General features: G+C 45.2%; 1 protein-coding gene across 1 annotated transcript; it reads right to left on the bottom strand.

Annotated features, from left to right (window-relative positions):
- Positions 1 to 1,916: 1,916 nt before the first annotated feature.
- QDPR (quinoid dihydropteridine reductase) lies at positions 1,917 to 19,969 on the bottom strand. Its single transcript, XM_042936829.1, has 7 exons — positions 19,793 to 19,969; positions 17,272 to 17,364; positions 13,899 to 13,995; positions 11,065 to 11,205; positions 6,878 to 6,986; positions 5,579 to 5,662; positions 1,917 to 2,579 (listed from the first exon to the last, which is right to left on the bottom strand). The coding sequence occupies exons 1-7, from the start codon at positions 19,889 to 19,891 to the stop codon at positions 2,474 to 2,476; spliced, it is 729 nt and encodes a 242-aa protein (XP_042792763.1). The 5' UTR covers positions 19,892 to 19,969; the 3' UTR covers positions 1,917 to 2,473.
- Positions 19,970 to 20,980: the final 1,011 nt, after the last annotated feature.

Genomic DNA, 20,980 nt, shown 5'->3' with positions numbered 1-20,980 from the left:
TACGTGGATGGAACTGGAGGTTATTATGCTAAGTGAAATTAGAGAAAGACAGAAATCATATGGCTTCGCTCAGATGAGGACTTTAAGAGACAAAACAGATGAACATAAGGGAAGGGAAACAAAAATAATATAAAAACAGGGAAGGGGACAAAACAGAAGAGACTCTTACATATGGAGAACAAACAGAGGGTTACTAGAGGGATTGTGGGAGGGGGAATGGGCTAAATGGGTAAGAGGCACTAAGGAATCTACTCCTGAAATCATTGTTGCAGTATATGCTAACTAATTTGGATATAAATTAAAAAAATAAAATTAAAAAAAAAAAGGCAGATGTTTGGTAATTAGATGTTTGCCCTATCATACAGATGGGTTACTCAGATAAAATTTACCTCTGCTAATTGCTCTTATTCTGGGAAAGACCCCCCCAGGTTAGAATCTGCTATTAGTTAAGGGAGGGACAAGAGTTTCTCTTGAGCCCACTGGGTCTAGATTGCCTTCAGCTCAAAATACTCTTCATGCCAACGTGGTCCAACTTGGAGTGGCCTGTCCTTGACCCCTACAAAGTATAGTGTCAAGAACGAGAAAAGACTCCTCAAATAGTTAAATATACAATTACCAAATAACCAAGCAACTCCACTCTATCCGAAAGAACTGAAAACAGGTACCACATAAATGCTCACAGCCCAATTTACATCAGGCAAAAGTGGACACAATCCTAATATCCACGCACAGACAGGTAAATTGTATACACCAACAATGAAAATACCATCCAGCCCCAAAAAGGAATGAAGCGCTGATACCTGCTACAACACGAACCTGGAAAACCTGTGAAGTAAAAGACACCACACGCAAAAGGCTGCATATGGTATGATTCCACTCACATGAAATATCCAGAATAGGGAATTGCATAGAGTTCAGAGATCAAAAGCAGACTAGCAGTTGCCGGGGCCTGGTGGCACAGTGAATGGGGAGTGACTGGGTTTTTTTGTTTGTTTACTTTTGAGAGTGAGAGACAGAACGAGAGGTGGAAGGGCAGAGAGAGAGGGAGACACAGGATCCGAAGCAGCTCCAGGCTCTGAGCTGTCAGCACACAGGGCTCAAACCCACGAACCATGAGCTTGTGACCTGAGCCAAAGTTGGACGCTCAACCGACTGAGCCGCCCAGGTGCCCCAAGGAGTAACTGTTTAGTGGGCATGAGGTTTAATTTTAGATGATGAACAGATTTTGGAAATAGACTGAAGTGCAGGTTAAATAATACTGGGAAAACACTAAATGCTATTGAGTTTTTCCTTTTAAAATGCTTAATTTTTTAATATGAATTCTACCTCAATAAAAATTGTTGTAAAGAATCAAAAAGGAGGGGTGCCTGGGTTAAATGTCCCAACTCTTGATTTTGGCTCAGCTCATGAGCTCAGTCTGTGGGATTAACCCCTGTGCCAGGATCCACTCCCCCTCTCTCTCTCTCTCTCTCTCTGTGCCCCTCCTCTGCTGGTGCTCTCTCTCGCTCTCTCTCAAAATAAATATTAAAAAAAAAAAAAAATCAAAAATGAAAACACGTAGTAAAGTCCTTTAAAAACAGCAGCCACTGGTGACTGGTCTTCTGGGCTTTGTTATGCCCCTTACTGGCAATGAGGAGAGTAAGTTCTTTCTCTGGATGTTTCCTCACCTGCACAATGGCCAGGGTGGATCAGATCACTCATTCTCCATTGGTACAGCCACTATCGGCTGCGTGGAGCACTGTTCTAAATACACAGGGCCATCCTGGCGCCCCCGGATTCTGATCTGCCCAAGCAGGAACCGTGCCCGTGTTTTTGTGGTGAAAAAGCTGATCTCAGACAGAGCCCGCCCCCTTCCCATGACCGCATCCATCAATGACTGTATTTTAAGCCACAGTTGATTACAGAAGACAACATCATAAATGAAGTGCATTTATTAGGAAGATAAATTCCAAATAACAAGTAGCTCGGAAGTACACTTGGCAACCTCACAGGACAAGATATCTTAACAGAGTCCACGGGATTTTGCTTACACCACAAAAGGAGTTTTAAGGCAGTTCAACTGAGCGGCTACAAACACGATGTGTGTGATATAAACAGAACATTCAAAACTAAGGCCCCCGAACGTCCCCAGTATCAACGCATCTCTGAACTAGTCAGGTCGACAGACCCTGTTCAGGACAGAATCCAAGTCTCAAATGCAATTCAGGAGGATGCAGACCCAGAGGCTCTGCTGGATACCTCCTAAACTCGCGCAGCTAACAGACCGTCTGTGCTATTACAGGCCTCCGCCCTCATACCTTATTTCACATGAACATTTTACACTGTCCTGGGAGAACAACGCACATTAGGAGAGATGACAACAGGACTCAGTATCTCATACCACAAACCAGATGACAGAAAACAAAGGACCTACACAGACACACTGAGAGAAACAACTTTTCTGGCAGGTCTCCAGCAGGCACGGAGACGAAGCTTAAAAATATGCCAGGGTGAGCTCCGTCTTTCCCTCCGTGGTTACCACCTGGATGAGGCTCCCCGAGTTCGGTCGGTTTTTCTCTATGATCCAGTCGTGGAAGGTTCTAGAACAAAGAATATAAGCTTTACATTTTCAAAGCAAAACTCTCGACAACACATGCTTATATTCACATCAGTGGCTTGGGGGTAGAGGACAGCAGCAGCAACTGTGAAAAAGCCACAGGGACACATAGCCAGGTCCCCAGTGCCCTCAGTACTCATTCCAATGTCCAAGTGGCAGCATTCGGTGAGACTTTAAGTTTGGTTTTTGCATTTTGCTTCATTGTTAGAATCCTTTACAACACAGTAATAGGATTTTAAGTGATTTTAAAAAGACTGTAATTAGTTAATTCTAAGAGAAAGACACGTACATACACAATATTTTTAATTTGAACAAGTGCATGCACAAATGAGCAGGGGAGTAGCAGAGGGAGGGAGAGAATCTCAAGAAGGCTCCACACTCAACACAAAGCCTGACTCAGGGTTTGATCCCACAACACTGGGATCATGACCTGAGCCGAAATCAAGAGTCGGACGCTCAACTGAGTCACCCAGGAGGCCCAAATGTGCACAATTCTTTATACTTTCCCATGTTACCTTTCCAGAAATTTAAAAGAAATTCATTCATTCTTTTTTTTTTTTTTTAAGTAACCATTCATGGAACACCACAGCAATGGGAAAAGATAGCAAAAAAAAGACTATTACAATAAAATGTGAAGTGCAGGAATGGGGGAATTAATTACGCTGCATGCAGGGAAGGAACCCTGCCTGGGAGAGTTGGGAAGGCCTCCTCTAAGAAGACAGGAATTAAAAAAGGGCACAGCAAATTCACAAGATGCAACAAGTACCTGGTAATTTTTTTTAATGTTTATTATTTTTGAGAGAGAGAAAGAGAGAGAATGACACGAGTGTGAGCAGGGGTGGGGGGAGGGGGGAGAGGGAGACACCGAATCCGAAGCAGGCTCCAGGCTCCCAGCCGTCAGCACAGAGCTCAATGCGGGGCTCAAACTCACACACCCCAAGATCATGAACTGAGCCGAAGTCGGACGCTTAACTGAGCCACCCAGGTGCCCCACAAGTAGCTGATAATTTTCACACAAAACATTTTCATTTGAGTACTTGGTCCCCTTGGACAACCCACCAGCTAGGACTCTGGACCTTCTTCAACTAGGAAGCACTCAGGAGTTTCTGGGATATACTTTGGTAGTGACCAGCAGCCTGCTAGACCAGAGCCGATGTTTAACTGTCAAGCCATTCAAGATTCCACTCCAAGGGCTGAACAAGCCAAGGGCAGTTATTCCATAGACCCAACAGCAAAGCACTGCTAAAACTCCTCCAAAGTCCCATCCACATTGTGACCCATCTCTGGGGCGGGGCAGGGCTTAGGGATGGCTCTGAGGGAGACCGGTCAGATGGCTGGATGTGAAGGGGAACATGCGTTACTCATGCATGTTTTAAACTGTCTTACTTCGTCTTCACTAGCAGTCTGCAGTAGACAAGGGAAACACCATCATAACCACGGAGAGCAAAGGCTAACATACTCCAGACATTCAAAGCACATTTCATGCCAAACTGTCATGTGAGTTTTCAAATCCCACAAAGGTGCCATGATTTCTGGAACAGAGGGTGGCTGGGACTCCACCACTTGGCACTAATTCAGAAACATGACCCCCGATGATCCATCTAGAATCCAGGTTATAGATGCTATTGGAAATACTGGCTTTTACAAAGAAGCTCAAATGCAAAACACAATTCAAAACTTGGTAGGCAGAAGTAACTGTGGGCCTAGTTAAGACCACAGGCCCCGCGGTCATACTGCCTGGGTCAAATCCTGGCTCTGCTATGTGATCTAGGGCATGTTATTCATCCCCCTCGCCCCCCATGCCTCAAGTCCCCAAATCTTAAACAAAGATGATAGGCCCTCCCTCAGTGACTTGCTATGAACATTAAATAAGATTATAGTTAGGGGCACCTGGGTGGCTCAGCTGGTTAAGTGTCTGACTCTTGATTTAGGCTCAGGTCATGATCTCACGGTTCGTGAGTTCAAGCCCTGTGTCGGGAAGTGCAGAGCCTGATTGGAATTATCTCTCTCTCTCCCTCTTGGGATTCTCATTCTCTGTCTCCCTCTCTCTCTCTCTGCACCTCCCCCACTCTCTCTCAAAAATAAGTAAACTTAAAAAAAAAAAGGTAACAGTTAAAATGGTGCATGATGGCACATAACAAGTGCTCCATAAATACTGGTTCCAAACATAAAAGTCCCAAATGCCTCTCAACTTAATTAAAATGAGATGTAATAGCAGGCCAGAAGCACATCCCAAACTTTGCAAACATCTTGTACACAGCTGTCGAAGCAGCAGACACACCGGCTCTTTGGGGTAAGGCCGTCTCCCACGTGGGGAGGGCAAGGACATCTTCTTCATCTCCTTGTCCTGGGGCCTAGCCCAGCACCTGGCCCACAGTGGGTGCTCGGGGAATACGTACTTACCACATGGAGGGCTGTGGGGAACTGAGATCCAGACAAACACAGAAGAGTGAGAAAGCTAACTCCTTCTCCATGATCTTCAAATGCCACCCATATCCACAAATGGGTGAATGTGATTTCAGGAACAAAGGACACTCTGTGTGGGTCTGTGGCTCAGCACTAACTCAGACACAGGAGCCCAGATGTTCCCTAGATCACCATCTGACTCCCACACTGCTGCTCCTCGTTAGCAGAGACAATGATGTTACCGGGAACAGAGGTTTACCGAGCACTTACTACGGGTCAGACATCGTGCCAAGCGCTACCACATTTAATCCTCCTGATAATTATGGATTCCATTATACAGAAGGGGAAACTGAGGCCTAGAGCAGTCAGGCCATGCTCAGGCTGGCCAGCTCAAGATTCAGGTCAGCACTGTCAACCCCTCCTGAGACTCACTCTGATGTGTCACATACCCTCCAGAAGCCTGGGAACCTCCCAAAGCCACCTGCACTGGGGAGCTAAGAGAACACAGCCTAGTCTGTAAAAGGCAGAGAGATGGGGCTGGAAGCTGCCTGTTACCGACAGTATGTCAATACTCACTCAACCAGGAACTCCAAGGGCGTCCAGGAACTGAAGTCGGCCTCGGGCATTGATTTCCTGTTCATCGGGGTATCCAGGGTAACCCTGCAGTGCACAGAGACAAGACTGTTGTGTGTGCCTCCCTTCTGTAAGAATTATAGCTGCCCGGTCCTCCTTAGCCAGGAAAATGCAATGTGAGCCTTTGGCACCAAGGGTGGCCGCATTTACATGGGGAGATCACAGGAGGACAGACAGAGGCCAGGAAGCCCTCCACATATACAGAGATCACGTCTGAGCATAATTCAGTGAAGTGCTCTGTGACTCACCCTTCAGGCAGACAGGAACAAAACAAAAGAGCCTTTTTAAAAATACAGTTTTGCCTTTTCTTAAATATAGTCTTTATTAAAGTAAACTGCTTTGCAATTTGCATCTTCTTCACTCCCTAAAACGTAGCAGACTCATTTCTCTCAATTTTTAAAGTGTAATAATAATATTTCTTTAAGTAGGGGAAAAAGACAGCCTCATCCTTCGTTCTGGGACTGTTTCCTATGAAACCTTATGATTTTAAGCAAGAGGCTACAGAACTCAGATATGTAGGACTCTCCCAAGAACATTCAGGCCTCAGAAATCATTCAAAATAGCTGGGGGAGCAGGTCACAGAATCACAGAAGCTCACAAACAAAAGGGAGCTGGAAAGCCCTGTGCCCTAGCAGGTCCCGACGTCCCTTTTAGAACTACAGGCAAGAGACAAGCCGGTTGGTGCTGGGATCCTTCCAGCAGGAAGGAACCCCACCTCCAAAGCAGCTGCCTTGTCTGGGGCCACTGACAAGGACCTTCTTCCAGGTCACAAATAGGAACGTGTCCCAGTTTCCCATATTCTCCCTCAGACACCACTGTCCCCACCTCCCCCCCACCACACACACACACACACACACACACACACACACACACACACACAAATACACACATGCAAAGACTAAAGTACAATCTCTCTTCCACTGGCCTTACGATGACTTGAAAGAATACAAATATTAAAAAGAAATGCATAGACTACTTTTAATAAGGAGGGACAGAGGGACAGATGGAGGGAAGGAAAGAAAACAAGGAAGAGGAAGACAGACAGACAGACCCGTCCCACCAGCCAACCATTCTGGACAGCCTGGGACACTCCAACATCTGAAGAAGCATCTTTAGGGCCTCTGGCGAATGTGAGAAGCCAAGGTGACAGGACACACAAGTCCCTGGTGAAGAGCTACTCAAATGTTAAGTCCTGGCAGCGAGGCAGAGGCGGGGAGTGAGCGGGGAGCCCCGACCACTTACGGGAGCACGGCGATGGCCGCAGAGCCGGAGGGCATGCCGCTGTTCTTTCCGGCGAGGCTCTGGCAGAGCTGATGAACAGCACCCTTGGCCATGCCGTAGCCAATCATCCCTGGGGAGGGGGGAGAAAACAGTTCAGTGACCAGTGGCCACCGCTAGTGTGTCCAGAGAACCCCATGCCGGGCTGGGAAGAAGAGAAGGATGGACACCTGTGGAGAGAAAGTGAAAGGGACATAGTATTCAAGGGCACCTACTATTCACCTGGCAGTTGACATTTACCGTAAAAACCATGAGGTTCATCTTATTTTTACTGCTGAGCAAATGGGGAAGCACCGTCAGGGTGAGTAACGTGCCCAGGCTCACACGCAGACTTGCACCGAGGCTAGAGGCCAGGCAAGAGCTGCGTCTAAACCCTCAGGTCGGTAACTTGTGGGCGAGATGGAGCACTCATCCGGAATGCACGCTGCCCAAGTTCAAATCCCAGTTCTTCCACTTACCACTACAGAAATCCCAGGCAAGTTCTCAAAACCTTTCTAAGCTTGGGTTACCCCATCTGTAAAATGGGGATAAAGTACTTAATTGCGGGCTCAGCACAGGGTAGGTGCTCCCTAAATGTTTCCCATCAAATTAACAGAAGTAATGTGTCCTGGAGTCCCACATGCTGTTTAAAGTATACGAGTGAGCAATTTTCACGTGAGTGTACGTGCTACCTATTAATTTTCCTTTCCTCCCACTGGCCAATCAATGTTTGCTGACTGAATGAAGAAGCAAGGCATGTCTTTTACTAGGACCAGTTTCTATGTCCCCCACAGCACCCAGCTGTGGATTCTCACTGACCAACAACAAAGAAGCATGGTTAGTTGTTGCAGACACCTCTCCTCCTCCTGAAAACCACTGTTCCTTTCGGAGCTCAGCAGCCTCCTTAAAAAAAAAAAAAAAAAAAAAAAACCCAGCGCACATGCTGTTCAAAGTGTAACAGATGAGGAGGCCTCAAAGGTCCAGGGGGAGGTGGGGATCACAGCCCAGCCGAGGAACCAATCACTAACCTCTTCAACAGCCACCCTGAACTGCAAAAGAGGGTCAAGGTCTCAAACAGTTATTTAGAAGCATAAGAAGGTTTCACCATCTCTGGCTTCTCTGTTTAATCAGGGGCAGGAGGCCAACAGTGATATAAAGATTTACCTCTGCACGACTGAAATAAACCAATGCACAAATCTTATTCATCCAGCCCCAGTCCCCAGCAGACACCCAGGGACCCCTCTTCATTCTATTCAAACAATATGATGCAGAAAGAAACAAGCAACCAGCAACAAGCTACCGGCATCCCTAATGGTTTGATTCCGCAGGATTCTACATGATGTTGGTAAGAGGGTCATTTGCAAGATGCAAAAACAAACAACAAAAAAAGCATTCATTAAAAAGATAAATACTTTTCCTCTCAATATAAAATGATCAATGTAGTCCCTAAGGACTGATTCCCAAACACAGCACAGATCCCTAAGTGGTCAACAAGTGATTGCCATCAATTCTGATAGTTTATCGTCCAAGAGACAGGAGACAGTCTATAAATAACAAGCCTGAACACAGGAGCGTGAGGTTTTCTGAGTACCTTCCCAAGTGAACACTTTCCAGTTTTGAACAACCCTTCTTGTGATGAAGGACCACTAAGCCCGTCTGTCATTTGTTTCTGGACTATATACATAGATTTCCCTAGATGACTCCGGGATCAGAATCGAAGTTAAAACATTTCATGACCCAAATAAATTTAACAACATCTAACTAAGAACTTAAAGATGAACAAGCTTATTAACATCTAAAGCAGAAATAGTTGGGTTTTTTAAAGTCTGGAATAAATAACAAAAGTTCACATTTACTACTGACTCTATAATCTTTCTAAGCCATTAAGAGATTTGCAAGTCACAACTACCATATAGAGGAGGTAGTATTATTTATCCCCATTTTACAGATGGCAAAACTGAGGCTCAGAGAGGTTAAGTAATTTGCCAAATATTACACAGTAAGTGGCAAAACCACAACAGAAAACCAACCTGGGTAGTTCTAGAACCTCCCTTTTTTTTATATATAAGTTTATTTATTTTGAAAGAGAGACAGCGAGCATGAGCGTGGGAGGAGCAGAGAGAAAGAATCCGAAGCAAGCTTCGTGCTGCCAGCACAGAGCCCAATGTGGGGCTCAATTTCACGAACCATGAGATTATGACCTCAGATGAAATCAAGAGTCAGACCCTCAACCAAGTCACCCAGGTGCCCCCAGAACCTGCAGTCTTAACCAGTATCCAAAACTGTAAATAAAAAAGATATTTAAAGACCAAAACAAAGAAAAAGACTATTTCATCCTTTAGAAAAATTAGTCTTCTGGTTGTAAGGTTTTCTTTTTTAAATGTCAAGCCATTACTCATTTTTCTATTCACTTTCTACTGGCTCTGCCCTATGTCACCTTTGATAAAAACCAGATCTCAACCAAACCAACATCGAACATTTACACAGCTTTAATTATTGGAATAGCCATGGGCCTGTAAGATCACATGCTCTGAGAAATCTAATGAGAAAGTGAGTGGCAGGAAATTGTTAATTTATTAAGAGGACTCATAGTTCAGTGACTTACATTAAAATTGAAAAGGCGTTCCAGATCTCTACCACTTACTAAAGAGACCCCAAAAAAATTCCCCTCCTTTCTTTTTAACGTTTATTTATTTTTTAGAGAGAGAGAGGGTGCGTGTGAGTGGGGGAGGGGCAGAAAAAGAGGGAGACAGAGGATCCGAAGCGGGCTCTGCGCGGGCAGCAGAAAACCCATGTGGGGCTTGAACTCATGACCATGAGATCAAGATTCGAGGCGAAGTCAGTTGCTTAACCAGCTGAGCCACTCAGGCACCCCATCCCCTCCTTTTTTTAAAGAAGAGTTTACTTAGGTGGTCGACGTAGACACTTTCCCCTCCCTGTGCTGTCCCCAACCCCACTTAAATTTCGTTAGCCTCATTCCAAAGGGAGTGCTACGGGTTGAATCGTATCCCCCCTCCCACTCCCAAATTCATGTGTTGATGTCCTAAACTTCAGTATCTCAGAAGGTGATTGTATTTGGAGACAGGGTCTTTAAAGAGATAATTAAGTTAAAATGAGGTCTTTAGAGCGGGCCCTAATGCAATCTGACTGGTCTCCTTACAAGACAAGGACATCAGGACACAGACACATGCAGAGGGACATCCATGTGAGGACACAGGGAGAAGACGGCCATCTGCAAGCCAAGCAGAGAGGCTCCAGAAGAAACCAAACCTTCCCACACCTTGATCTCAGACTTTCCAGCCTCCAGGAACTGTGAGAAAATAAATTTCTGTGTTTAAGCCCTACAAACCATGGTCTGTTTTCATGAGTCTCCCAGGAAATACACGGAATAAAAATGCAAAGGAAATCACAGTTCTGTTCTGATGCAGCAGAAAAAGCACACAATTCAGAAATGATCAGGGTTTTGGTTCAAAGTGTAATTACAGCGTACTTATTACATAATGACAAGGTCCTGAACCTAAGTTCTAGTTCGCTTCCCTGTAAATGAAAAAGGTAGTTAACAGTCCACCGCAGGATTAAATGAGAATATATGTGAAAGGAAAGAGCAACTATGAGAAGACTCGGCAAGTGCTGGGCATTGTATATACATCGACGCCTCTCATCCCTCACAGTTACGCTTCAGGGAGGTGTTACTGCCATTTACAATCAAAGAAACTAGAGCAGAATTTGGCCAAAGACCTCAAATAATCTGTTCAAAGCCACTCAACTAAAGTGAAGAATCCACAGCCAGCTCTCTTACCGAAAGCCCCACCATTTCCAGGGGCTGAGCTGCTTCTCAGGGACACACGAACACAGGGTGATGAAGATACAACTTATTTATTAACTGATTAGTATCCACCTCCTCACCATTCATGCCCTGGGTGGATCCCAGATGAATGGAGTGGTGGGAGTCCCAGATGACAGGACTCTGCACCCACCATGCACATGAAGACAATGCAAACAGAAGGGGGCAGAGTCCTACCCCTAAAAAAAGCCAGGAAGCACACTCCACCCAGCTGTAAAGCCTCCTGGAGGCTAAAGGGCTCCCAGGTCCCTCACCTAAGGAAGCATCCAGCAGCCCAGGGGGCGAGGGCAAGCGCTCCCATTTCACACACTGGGAAACGAAGGCCTACCGGGAGTCCCGTCCAGGGCGGCCTTGGCACCAGCCAAGGTGAGGAGGCCTCCTTCTTTGAGGTGCCTGGTGGCCAGGTGGCTGGAGATGATCGACGTCCACATGCTCTGCTTCCACATCAGGTCACAGTTTTTAAAGAGAGCTGAATGAGAAAACAACATGTGAGCTGAGCATTCGCAGGGAAGAGACTGAAAGGTAAGCTCCACTCACGGCGTCCCATGAGGAGGCGTTGACAGCCACTCCTGCTCTCTCAGTCCCTGACTACAAGGTCCAGTACAAAACAGCACAGGGCCGTGGTCAGAGAGACCTGGGTTCGAATCCAGACCATGTGACTACCCGAGTCTCAAGTTTCCTCACCTGTAAAGTGGTTAAAATTTTAGCCAATAAATGAGGACTGTTAACAAATAGGCTGAACTGGCTTTAACTCAGAAATTGTTCTACTTTATTAAGGACAGTAGATTTGTAATAAGAACCTATACGTCTAAGTCAAGTTTTACCTGTGATCAATCTGAGGCACTTATACTGCATGGACATAAAGAGGGTTCTCATAGAGCTACATTTTTTTATGGCTGAAAGTTGAATGCCAGCTTTAAAGACCCTTTAGAAGAAAGCTGCTCAGACAATCATTTCATGCTTATTTTAATCCTCTGACCTTGCCCAAGACATGGTGGGGAATAAGTGGTAACGTGATCACATCACCAGCTGGGCAAGACACCCAGAATCCAGAAAGCAATCCCTCCTGAGACCAGAGGAGGGGTCTTCAGTAAGTGATAACCAAGGTATTACATTTCCCGGCTACAAAGAACTAGACAAAAACAAAAGTATGGATCCACATTTATCAATTCTTGTTCCCGAAACACACAGAAGGCCATCGGGGTGTTCCGCCAACCCGATCACCCCACAAAACACCAATTTTATATTTAACTGATTTCACAGAATATCAATTCCTTTTTAAAGAGCTTTGACTTTGTGGGTTCAAGCCCCGCGTCGGGCTCGACACTGACAGCTCAGGGCCTGGGGCCTGCTTCAGATTCTATGTCTCCCTCTCTCTCTGCCTCTCCCCTACTCACGCTGTCTCTCTCTCAAAAATAAATAAATATTTTAAAAATTAAAAAAAAGAGCTTTGAATGATAAACATAGAAGGAATAACAAAATTTAAAAACTGCTGACTCAGGCAGAGATTATCAACAGAGGCTTAAAACCAATAGGTTTGGGGGCACCTGGGTGGCTTGGTCGGTTAAGCGTCCGACTTCGGCTCAGGTCAGGATCTCACAGTCCGTGAGCTCGAGCCCCGCGTCGGGCTCTGTGCTGACAGCACGGAGCCTGGAGCCTGTTTCGGATTCTGTGTCTCCCTCTCTCTCTGCCCCTCCCCTATTCATGCTCTGTCTCTCTCTGTCTCAAAAATAAACAAACGTTAAAAAAAAAATTTTTTTTTTTAAAAAAACCAATAGGTTTGGGGAATTTGAGACCCTCAAGGTGCTTAAAAATAGGATACTCACACATGATGCCGAAGTAGCATCCCACGGATTACTTACTAACCGCAAACAGAAAAACGTACCTTTACGATGGAAGTCTGCCGCTACCACCCTAATCAAGCACCGTTTGGCATCACTATGGATCGGTACGGTGATCTGACAGGGTAAGTGTCCCCACACGATGTCACAGGAAGCACACATCACTCAAGAGGAACTCTCGCCTCCAAAACATTCAACTCGAATCTAATTAAGTCTCTAGACCTAAATTCTAGTTCACAAGAAATACCATGGACAGAGGAACAGGTAAATGACACCTTACAGAAATGGCTGGACAAATTCGGTCTGTGGAACTTTCTCTGGGAAAAGTGCCCTGTCTACCACCGAGTCTATCACAGAAGAAAAAAGTAATTCTAGATTAAGAGACTAAAAATAACAACAAAATGCAATGCACAAATCCTGACTGGAAAATACATTTAGGCGGGAAAAAACTATAAAAGATTTGGAATAAACTGGAGAATTCGAATACAGGCTGAGTTTTATTAATCTTATAGAATTATTATTAATTTTCTTAGGTATGGTCACAGTATTAAGATAACCTAGGAGAATGAGTTTACTCCCTGAAGATATATGCAGAAGTGTGTTGAAATTCTTACTTTCAGATAGTTAACAAAAAAATACACACGCAGAATACATATGCACAAGAAAACAAGAAAGCACACGTATGGCAAATGTTAATATCTGAATTTAGAGGGCACAGGGTGTTCAATGAACTGTTCTTCCAATTTTTCTGTATGTTAGAAAATTTTCATAATAAATATTGAAAAACATACTCAGCTTTAATAAATGCTCAATTTGTAGTCCTTTTTTTGGAAATTTATTTGAGAAAGAGAAAGAGAATAGGTGCACACGCGGGTTTGAGGAGAGAGAGAGAGAAAGAATCCCAAGCAGGCTCCGTGCTGTCAGCCCAGAGCCCCAAGAGGGGCTCCGCCTCACAAACCATGAGATGGTGACCTGAGCTGCAATCAAAAGACAGATGCTTGACAGACTGAGCCACTCAGGTGCTCCTTGAGTCCTTCCGACTTTCAGAATGATCTATTTCATACACATCCCCCATTTCCCACCCAGTAATAGGCCCTGAAAGACTGGGATGGAAACAATACTTATTCCATTCTGCTTCTACTTCAAACTTCAAACTTAACGTCCCTCTCCCGTAACCCCCGTTATGAGAAGTGTTTTCTTCATCCGTCAAATGGGATGTTAATCCCTACTGCACAGACCTACCAAAGGTCAGAAAAACCTGTCTTTGCCAGCTGGACAAAATGCAGAGCAGAATGAATGATTCACTGAGAAAAGGACTCACATTTGGATTTGGCATTGCCTCCGGCCCATCCTCCAGCCACACAAAGGATTGCGTCCACCTTCTCTTCACCCAAGAGCTTTCCGACCTCAGCTGTCACCTTAAACAAAAGGGACAAAAAAGGTGCAATAAGCAGTCAGGTAAACCCAAACAGACTAATGTCCTTACAGATGCCTCAGTTTATTTTTCACTCGTTTTGAAGTCAGTTACCAGTACCTGGCAATTAACCCTTTGAAGATTAGAGGAAGGACCAATCTACAGTAAGACAGTGAAACCCAACTACATTTCAATGTGATTTTTAGAAAGCAATCTAGAGTCTTCTTTTGGGATGGTTAAGACATTAGCACCCCTGGAAGAGAGCAATGAATAAAGAAAAGCAGGAAAAGGTTTTTAAAAAATCACCGAGAGCTTCAATGCCCACAGCTAACCTTCCGGTCTCTTTCCAGACTTTCTTCACACATTACAGAATCGCAATCTGAGATAATCTATTCTTTTCTACCCTCATTACAAACATCCCTTTAACTGCAACTCCAAACCATAAGTGCCAACAGGAAATATTTTTAAAAAGAGCAACAAAAAACAGTCAACTATACTTCATGTAAAAAAAAATATAGTCAATGGCAAAATGTTAGTAAATACCAGGTACATGGGTGATCATTTCTCTCTTTACTTCTGTTTGAAATTTTTTAAATGTTGAAAATACATACATGTAATTTTGTTACAATTTTTTAAAACAAAAATCTGGCGAGACAGGCAAGTCTGGCCATTGACCGCTTTCACATTTCTCCAGAATGGCTGAGACGACTTAACCCAAGACCGTGTATCTTTGCCTATGGTAACAGTTAGTTTCCCCAGCAATTTCTGAAGCCTCACATCACTCCTTCAAAGAGAACGCTTTGGCAATGGAAACCAATCTTTCATCTCCCTACACCCCATACCTACATCTTTCCTTTTAAGAAATTCCTGGACTTCTGAATTCTTAAACCAAGTCCTGTTACCAAGAGCCCAGATCCCAGCTGCCAGAGTTGGCTATCTCCCAACGTCCATATGTACACACAACCCTGTACATGCTCATCTTTTCAGGGAAACATGGAGCTGGAGAAACGAAGCACCTGTTTGACTTTTACAACATCTATGCCTTTAATTCCTTCCCCTTAAATTTTGCTCTCTGCCCAATCGTTTTCCATAGACTTAATGCCTTTCTCATGTCTTCATCTCCTATCTCTAGTGAATCTCATGCCTAGGGGGCCAATTTTACATGGGTTAGGATTAAATTTCCTCTTCTGAAGCCTTAAAAACAAACATTGGATGTCATGCTGTTTATCCAAACTCTGAATTGGGTGACTGGGGGGTTAGGGAGGGTTAAACGTTCTAAAATTTGAACTTGTAATAACTAAGGCAGTTCTCCATCTTTGTCTTTAAAATGCACTGTTAAGTCTCACACGCAGGCAATTTCAAAAACACACACGGCATCGGAAAGCTGCAATTAACAGGAGCAGAAGAGCCAGTGACAGACACTGATCACAGAGAACCACAGCCAGAAGAGCCGCCACCCAGGTGCCCCACAAACTCCCCATTTCTAAAAGGGAGATCAGTCAGAAACGTTTTGCGAGTGTTACAGAAGCGAAGCAAGTTGATGTGAATAAGCACTCAGGATGATGCCTGACACAAAACTATGCCTTGTTGGGTTTTATTATTAAGCCCATTAAGGCGAATAAGTAATCATTAAGAACAGGAAACATTAGGATCAGATTAAGTAAAAACAACAAAAATCTATATTCTGGAAAAAGTCAGCTAGCTTTTTATATTCTAAACTCTGTGAAACCGATGCTTTAGACAGAGTGAGTGAGCAGGAGAGTATCCTCAGTATGGGCTTTTTTCTTTCTTTTTTGTATTTTTGGACTTACACACACGTTTGGAGAAATGGACTGGAAGGAAATACTACAAAACATTAACTGCATAATGGGACTAAAAATGACTTCCCCGTTCTTTTTGCTTAATTGTATTTTCTACATCATACATGTATCACCTTTAAAATTTAAAATATTCTTGGGACACCTGGGTGGCTCAGTTGGTTAAGCATCCAACTCTTGGTCTCAGCTCAGGTCATGATCTCACAGTTCACGGGTCTGAGCCCCACATCGGGCTCTGTGCTGACAGCGTGAAGCTTGCTTGGGATTCTCTCTCTCCCCCTCTCTCTGCCTCTCCACTGTTCACATGCTCGCTCTCGCTCTGGCTTGCTCGCTCTCAAAATAAATAAATAAACTTTAGAAAAAATTTTAAAACATAGCTAGGACCATTAAACATCAGACCCTCAGTAGTGTTCAGATTACTAGGGAGAATGTAACTAAACAAAAAGCAGACTGTGAGCTTACTGAAGTTGTTAGTTAAGTCTCTTATTAGGAAATCCCATGCTCTCTACTCCACCACAAGCTAGCTTTTTGGCCATGTCACTTAGTGTCTCATCTCCTAAGCTATAAAATGAGTCTACCCCCACCTGCCCGCCTGCCTCACTGAGTGCTTGCCTGTAAAAGTACGTCACATCACGCAAAGAATAATGCGGAGATTTCCTTGGGAACATGAGCTGCAGCGCTGACATGAGAACCACAGAGAGCACAGTCCCCCATGCAGCTTATGGGAACGGCTCTTCCAGAAAGGTCGGCCCATGTAAGAGCATCTCTGATATTTATACCAACATGGCCATCAAACTGTCACTGTCCTTCTGGGCATCACAGGGAGAAACGGGTATTTCACAGTTTACTTTATGTATTTATTGGACTTGTTTTACAATAAGCATATCATTGTATAATTAAAATTACCCTGTTTTGTTAGGGTTCATGCTTTGAACTAGGGAGCTCCACTTTTTAGAATGCATCCTAAATAATCAGAGATAGAGACAAAGATGTTCAGAACAGGATTCCTGATAATGGTAAAAAAGAAAAACTGCAAGCCATTTCAACGTTCAGGAAGTAGAAACTAAAGAAATTAAAAAATACATGCTGACACAGAGGGGTTTTTTCAAGTGATCTGAGAAGTATTTAAATTAAGTATTAAGTTAAAAAAAAAGTTGACCATAAAATATAAAATACAAGATTATCTCAACTTACAAAACTAAAAACATATAGGATACATAGGAAAGACAAGAAAATGGGCCAAAATGTGAACAGTGAGCTAAAGAAATGGATTATGCGTAATTTATCCTCTTTATATTTTTTTCACTTTTTCCAAATTTCCCCCAATGAGCACAAATGGCTTCCATAAACAGAAAGCACTAACTGGAGGAAAAAAAAAAAAAAAAGAAAAATGCATCACCAGAGGAAACTGCTCCCCAGGGTTTCCCTACCACAATGCTCGGTGGGTCTTTTTCTGGAATTACCTGGTCGGCCTGCTCCGTAAATGAGTCCGTCATTCTAACCACGACACTAGCACTAGCCTCTTCATTCTCCACCACGTCGATGCTGGCAACCCACTGGAGTGAAAGAGAAAACAGCTTTGGTCAAGAGACAATTAGTTGTTTTTCCAGAAAGATCCACACTCAGAAATGGGGGCAGTGTAGACAGATGAGAGGCTTAAATGAAAACCCACCAGAGATAGAGAACAAACTGAAGGCTGATGCGGGGTGGAGGAAAGGGGAAAGTGGGTGATGGGCACTGAGGAGGGCACTTGTTGGGATGAGCACTGGGTACTGTTTGGAAACCAATTTGACGATATATTTTTAAAAAACAACAACAACACCAGAGAAAGAATCTCACTACTGACCTCTCATGCTCCTTACACACATTTGGCTTCAGCCAATCCACTCCTTACTGAGCCCCAGCCTAGCCCATCTGCCCCCAAACACCTCACCTTCCTCCTCCACTCTCACCCCTTGAAGGCAAACCCTGCACTTCCAGCGACCCCTCGACCGGAGCAAAAAAGCAAAACAGCTTTTTGTAAAGGGCCAGAAAGTAAATACTTTAGGCTAGCCATATGGTCTGTGTTGCACCTACTCAAATCTGCTGTTGTGATGGCAGAGCACCCCAGACAATATAGATAAATGAAGAAGTGTGCCTACATCCAATAAAACTTCAGGCACTAAAACTCCAGAAATGTGAATTTCATGTAAGTTTCACATGGTACAAAATTCTATTTTTTTTTATTTTTTTCCCCAACCATTTAAAAATGTGAAACCATTCTTAGTCCTTGGGTTGTACAAAAACAGACAACAGGCCTAGTCTTCCCGGGAGGACTAAAGTTTTCAGACCCCTGCCCTAGAGCACAGAGGGATGGCTTTGGGTTTGGGAATCAGACCAAAGTTTGAATCCTGGCCCTGCAAGACAGTGGCTTTCTCATAGAGGTTAACAATTAACACGATTAATGTGAAAATTCACTGAAATGGAGCATGCTACAGCTCCTGGCACAGGTGACACAGTTCCTACTAAGAAAGTTCCAGGGCCCTAAGGTTCACAGGACCCAGAGATATATAGCTCTACCACAAGCTATGAAGAACACAGCATCCATTTAAGAACACTCACTACTTCTTTGTCACCAGCCACGGGGGGATACAGACACAAAGAAAAGGTTGTATCCCAGTCCCTCCCAGAGTTCCCAGAAATGTAGGGGTGGAGACGGGGGAGACAGAGTCCAAGGTAAATCAGCTTGTCAGATTCTGCCAAGTCAGAAATAAACCAAAGTGGCCCCAACAGGGGGAAGTGCTCCCACCGGGGAAAGGCACAGCTCTCACATCTGTAACACATGGATACCAACAGGATTCACTAAATTCAAGTTTGGGGAAGAGTAAATGAAATTAATAAGAGTGAGAACACAGTGCCTAGCCAACACTCCTAACAACACTGTCACCACCATCCACCTCCACAGACCCTGGAAGATGCCTCAAATAGTCTTCCAAGTTGAGTAAAAAGACGGTGGTGTGCTTAGAATCCATTAAAAGTCCTATACCAGATGCTGAGCCTAAAGAAAATCCTGGAACCCTTTCTTCCTGGTCCCGGGGCTAACCTGGCCCAGGCTGCTGCTACAAACTAAAACCCCGAGGCAAAACTCCCCAGAGCTCCAGCACATTTTGTGCAAGCGACAGCTGCAGGGAGGAGACAGAGGGTGGAGTCCCCACCAGAAAAGCACTGAGCCCTCCAGAGCTGCTAGGGTCAGGGTCCCTGGCCATAGGTCAGCTCCGCTCCTACTAGTCCCCTACAAGAAGCAATACCCGATTATGCAAAGTAGTTCAAACAGCCTTTCCAAAACAAAGAAGCCACCAGCATTGGTGGGGCTGAGCCTTCCAACAATCAGGTGCAAGGCTGGCTGAAGGAACCGGGGTAATTATAGTAATACTAATAGCTAACATTTAAACAGCTTTTACCACAAGTCAGATACTTTACAAGCACACCAATGATCTCATTCAATTCGCACAAGCCCCTAAGGGGTAAATACTAGTAATATCCCCATTTTAAAGACGGGGAAACTGAGGTTCGCGGGCGTTAATCAATTAGTTAACGACTAGTAACCCGTGCCACGCAGTCTAATTCCAGAGCCTTCCTTCTCATTGTTTCTCCATGCACCCTCAAGCCCGCTCCTCTTTACTCCCCTCTGGAATTCTCTCCGAAGCCATTCCAGACTTTCTGGGCCTGGCGGAGCGGGCAGCCCCATCCCCCACCTCCTTGCAGAGCAAAGGCCCCGCACCTGGGATGCGGCGTAGGCACGCACTCGTAGCCAGGAACAGAGCAGTAGACCTGTGCACGCACGTGCAAGCACTCACGTCTGGCCTGTACAGGGGCCCCTGGCTTTAACCAGACTGCCCTCCAGGGCCGCACCGGTAAGCCCCTCCGCTCCCCAGTCACCAGCGTACCCGCCCGCCACCCAACCCGAAGGTGCGGCAAAGCCCCGCGGAGACCCAGCCGAATTACCCAGTTGCGGGCCCGGAACGCCTGCACGCATCGGGAGCCGAGCGCGCCCCTCCCGCCGTACACCAGCACCCGGCGCGCCTCTCCAGCGACCGCCGCCATCGCGCTCCGCCTCCCGCTCGGCTCCCGAAGCTCCGAATGCCCGGAGCCCGAACGCGGCGCCCCGGCTCGCCCGGCCCCGCCCCGGCCGGCCCACCCACCGGGCCAAGAGGGACCGCGCGGCCGCCGAGCCCGAGCCGCGCCCGCTGCTGCCCCCTAGCGCGCGGCCACGCACCTGACAGCCTGAGGGTGCGCAAGCCGCGCCCCGCCGCCCGCCGGCCTGGAGGTGCTGGGCCCCCGGGGCGTGCAGGGCTCAAGGGTGGAGAACAGGTGTGCGCGCGTGTGGGTGGCGCCCGCCCTCACGAGGCTGAGTTCTGTGGGGGAGACAGGACAAACCACGTATGTGTTTTAACCTTTAAATAGGAGTGAAGGCTCTGAAGCCCCATGCCTGGCCCCTTATTTAATAGCTTTGTAGCGCTAAGCAACTTGCTTAACCGCTCTGTGCCTCAGTCTCCTCTCTGTAAAATGGGAATACTAATAGTCTGTCCACCTAGCGTTTTGGAAAGGATCTTAAAGGATAATACTAGAGTTCTGAGAGCAGTGCGTGGCTAGTAGTAGGAGCTCAATAAATGCCGACTGAGCATTATTAATATTGTTTTTGCCGCTACTTTTGTTACAATTCGCTGGACTTCTTAGAGATTGTGAATTTCAGTGCCCTTCCATTTTGGAGGTGGGGATATTTAAATATTTGGGGCCGTATTTGAAAATTAAAAATTGCCAAAACGATACAAAAATTATAGCATACTATGTTTTAAATGTCGAACACTTCACAAATTAATGCTTTTAAAACAAACCCAAAAAAACTACGAAATTTATTACAACAATTCAAAAAAATATGAGTACATTTGACACAACAGGACTTTAAGGGTCTGGTAGAGACAAAGCTGAAGATGTGAAGTCCTATAATACTGTCCTTGGACCTCTGTAACTGTAAGCCCCCATTTGACAAGCATGTTGAAGGTCCACAATTAAGCGCCACCAAATGGTAACAACTGTCCCCACTGACAGAGCCTAGCATTTTCTTTCTTGTAAATTAGTGACTTCTGTCTATGGAATGTGCCCCTAATACAGAGCTTCTCAATCCCAGCACTA

The sequence above is a fragment of the Panthera leo genome, chromosome B1 (assembly GCF_018350215.1).
Source record: "Panthera leo isolate Ple1 chromosome B1, P.leo_Ple1_pat1.1, whole genome shotgun sequence".
Lineage (NCBI taxonomy): Eukaryota > Metazoa > Chordata > Mammalia > Carnivora > Felidae > Panthera > Panthera leo.
The sequence above is the reverse complement of the archived record's forward strand: the minus strand, read 5'-3'. Positions and strand labels throughout refer to the sequence as shown.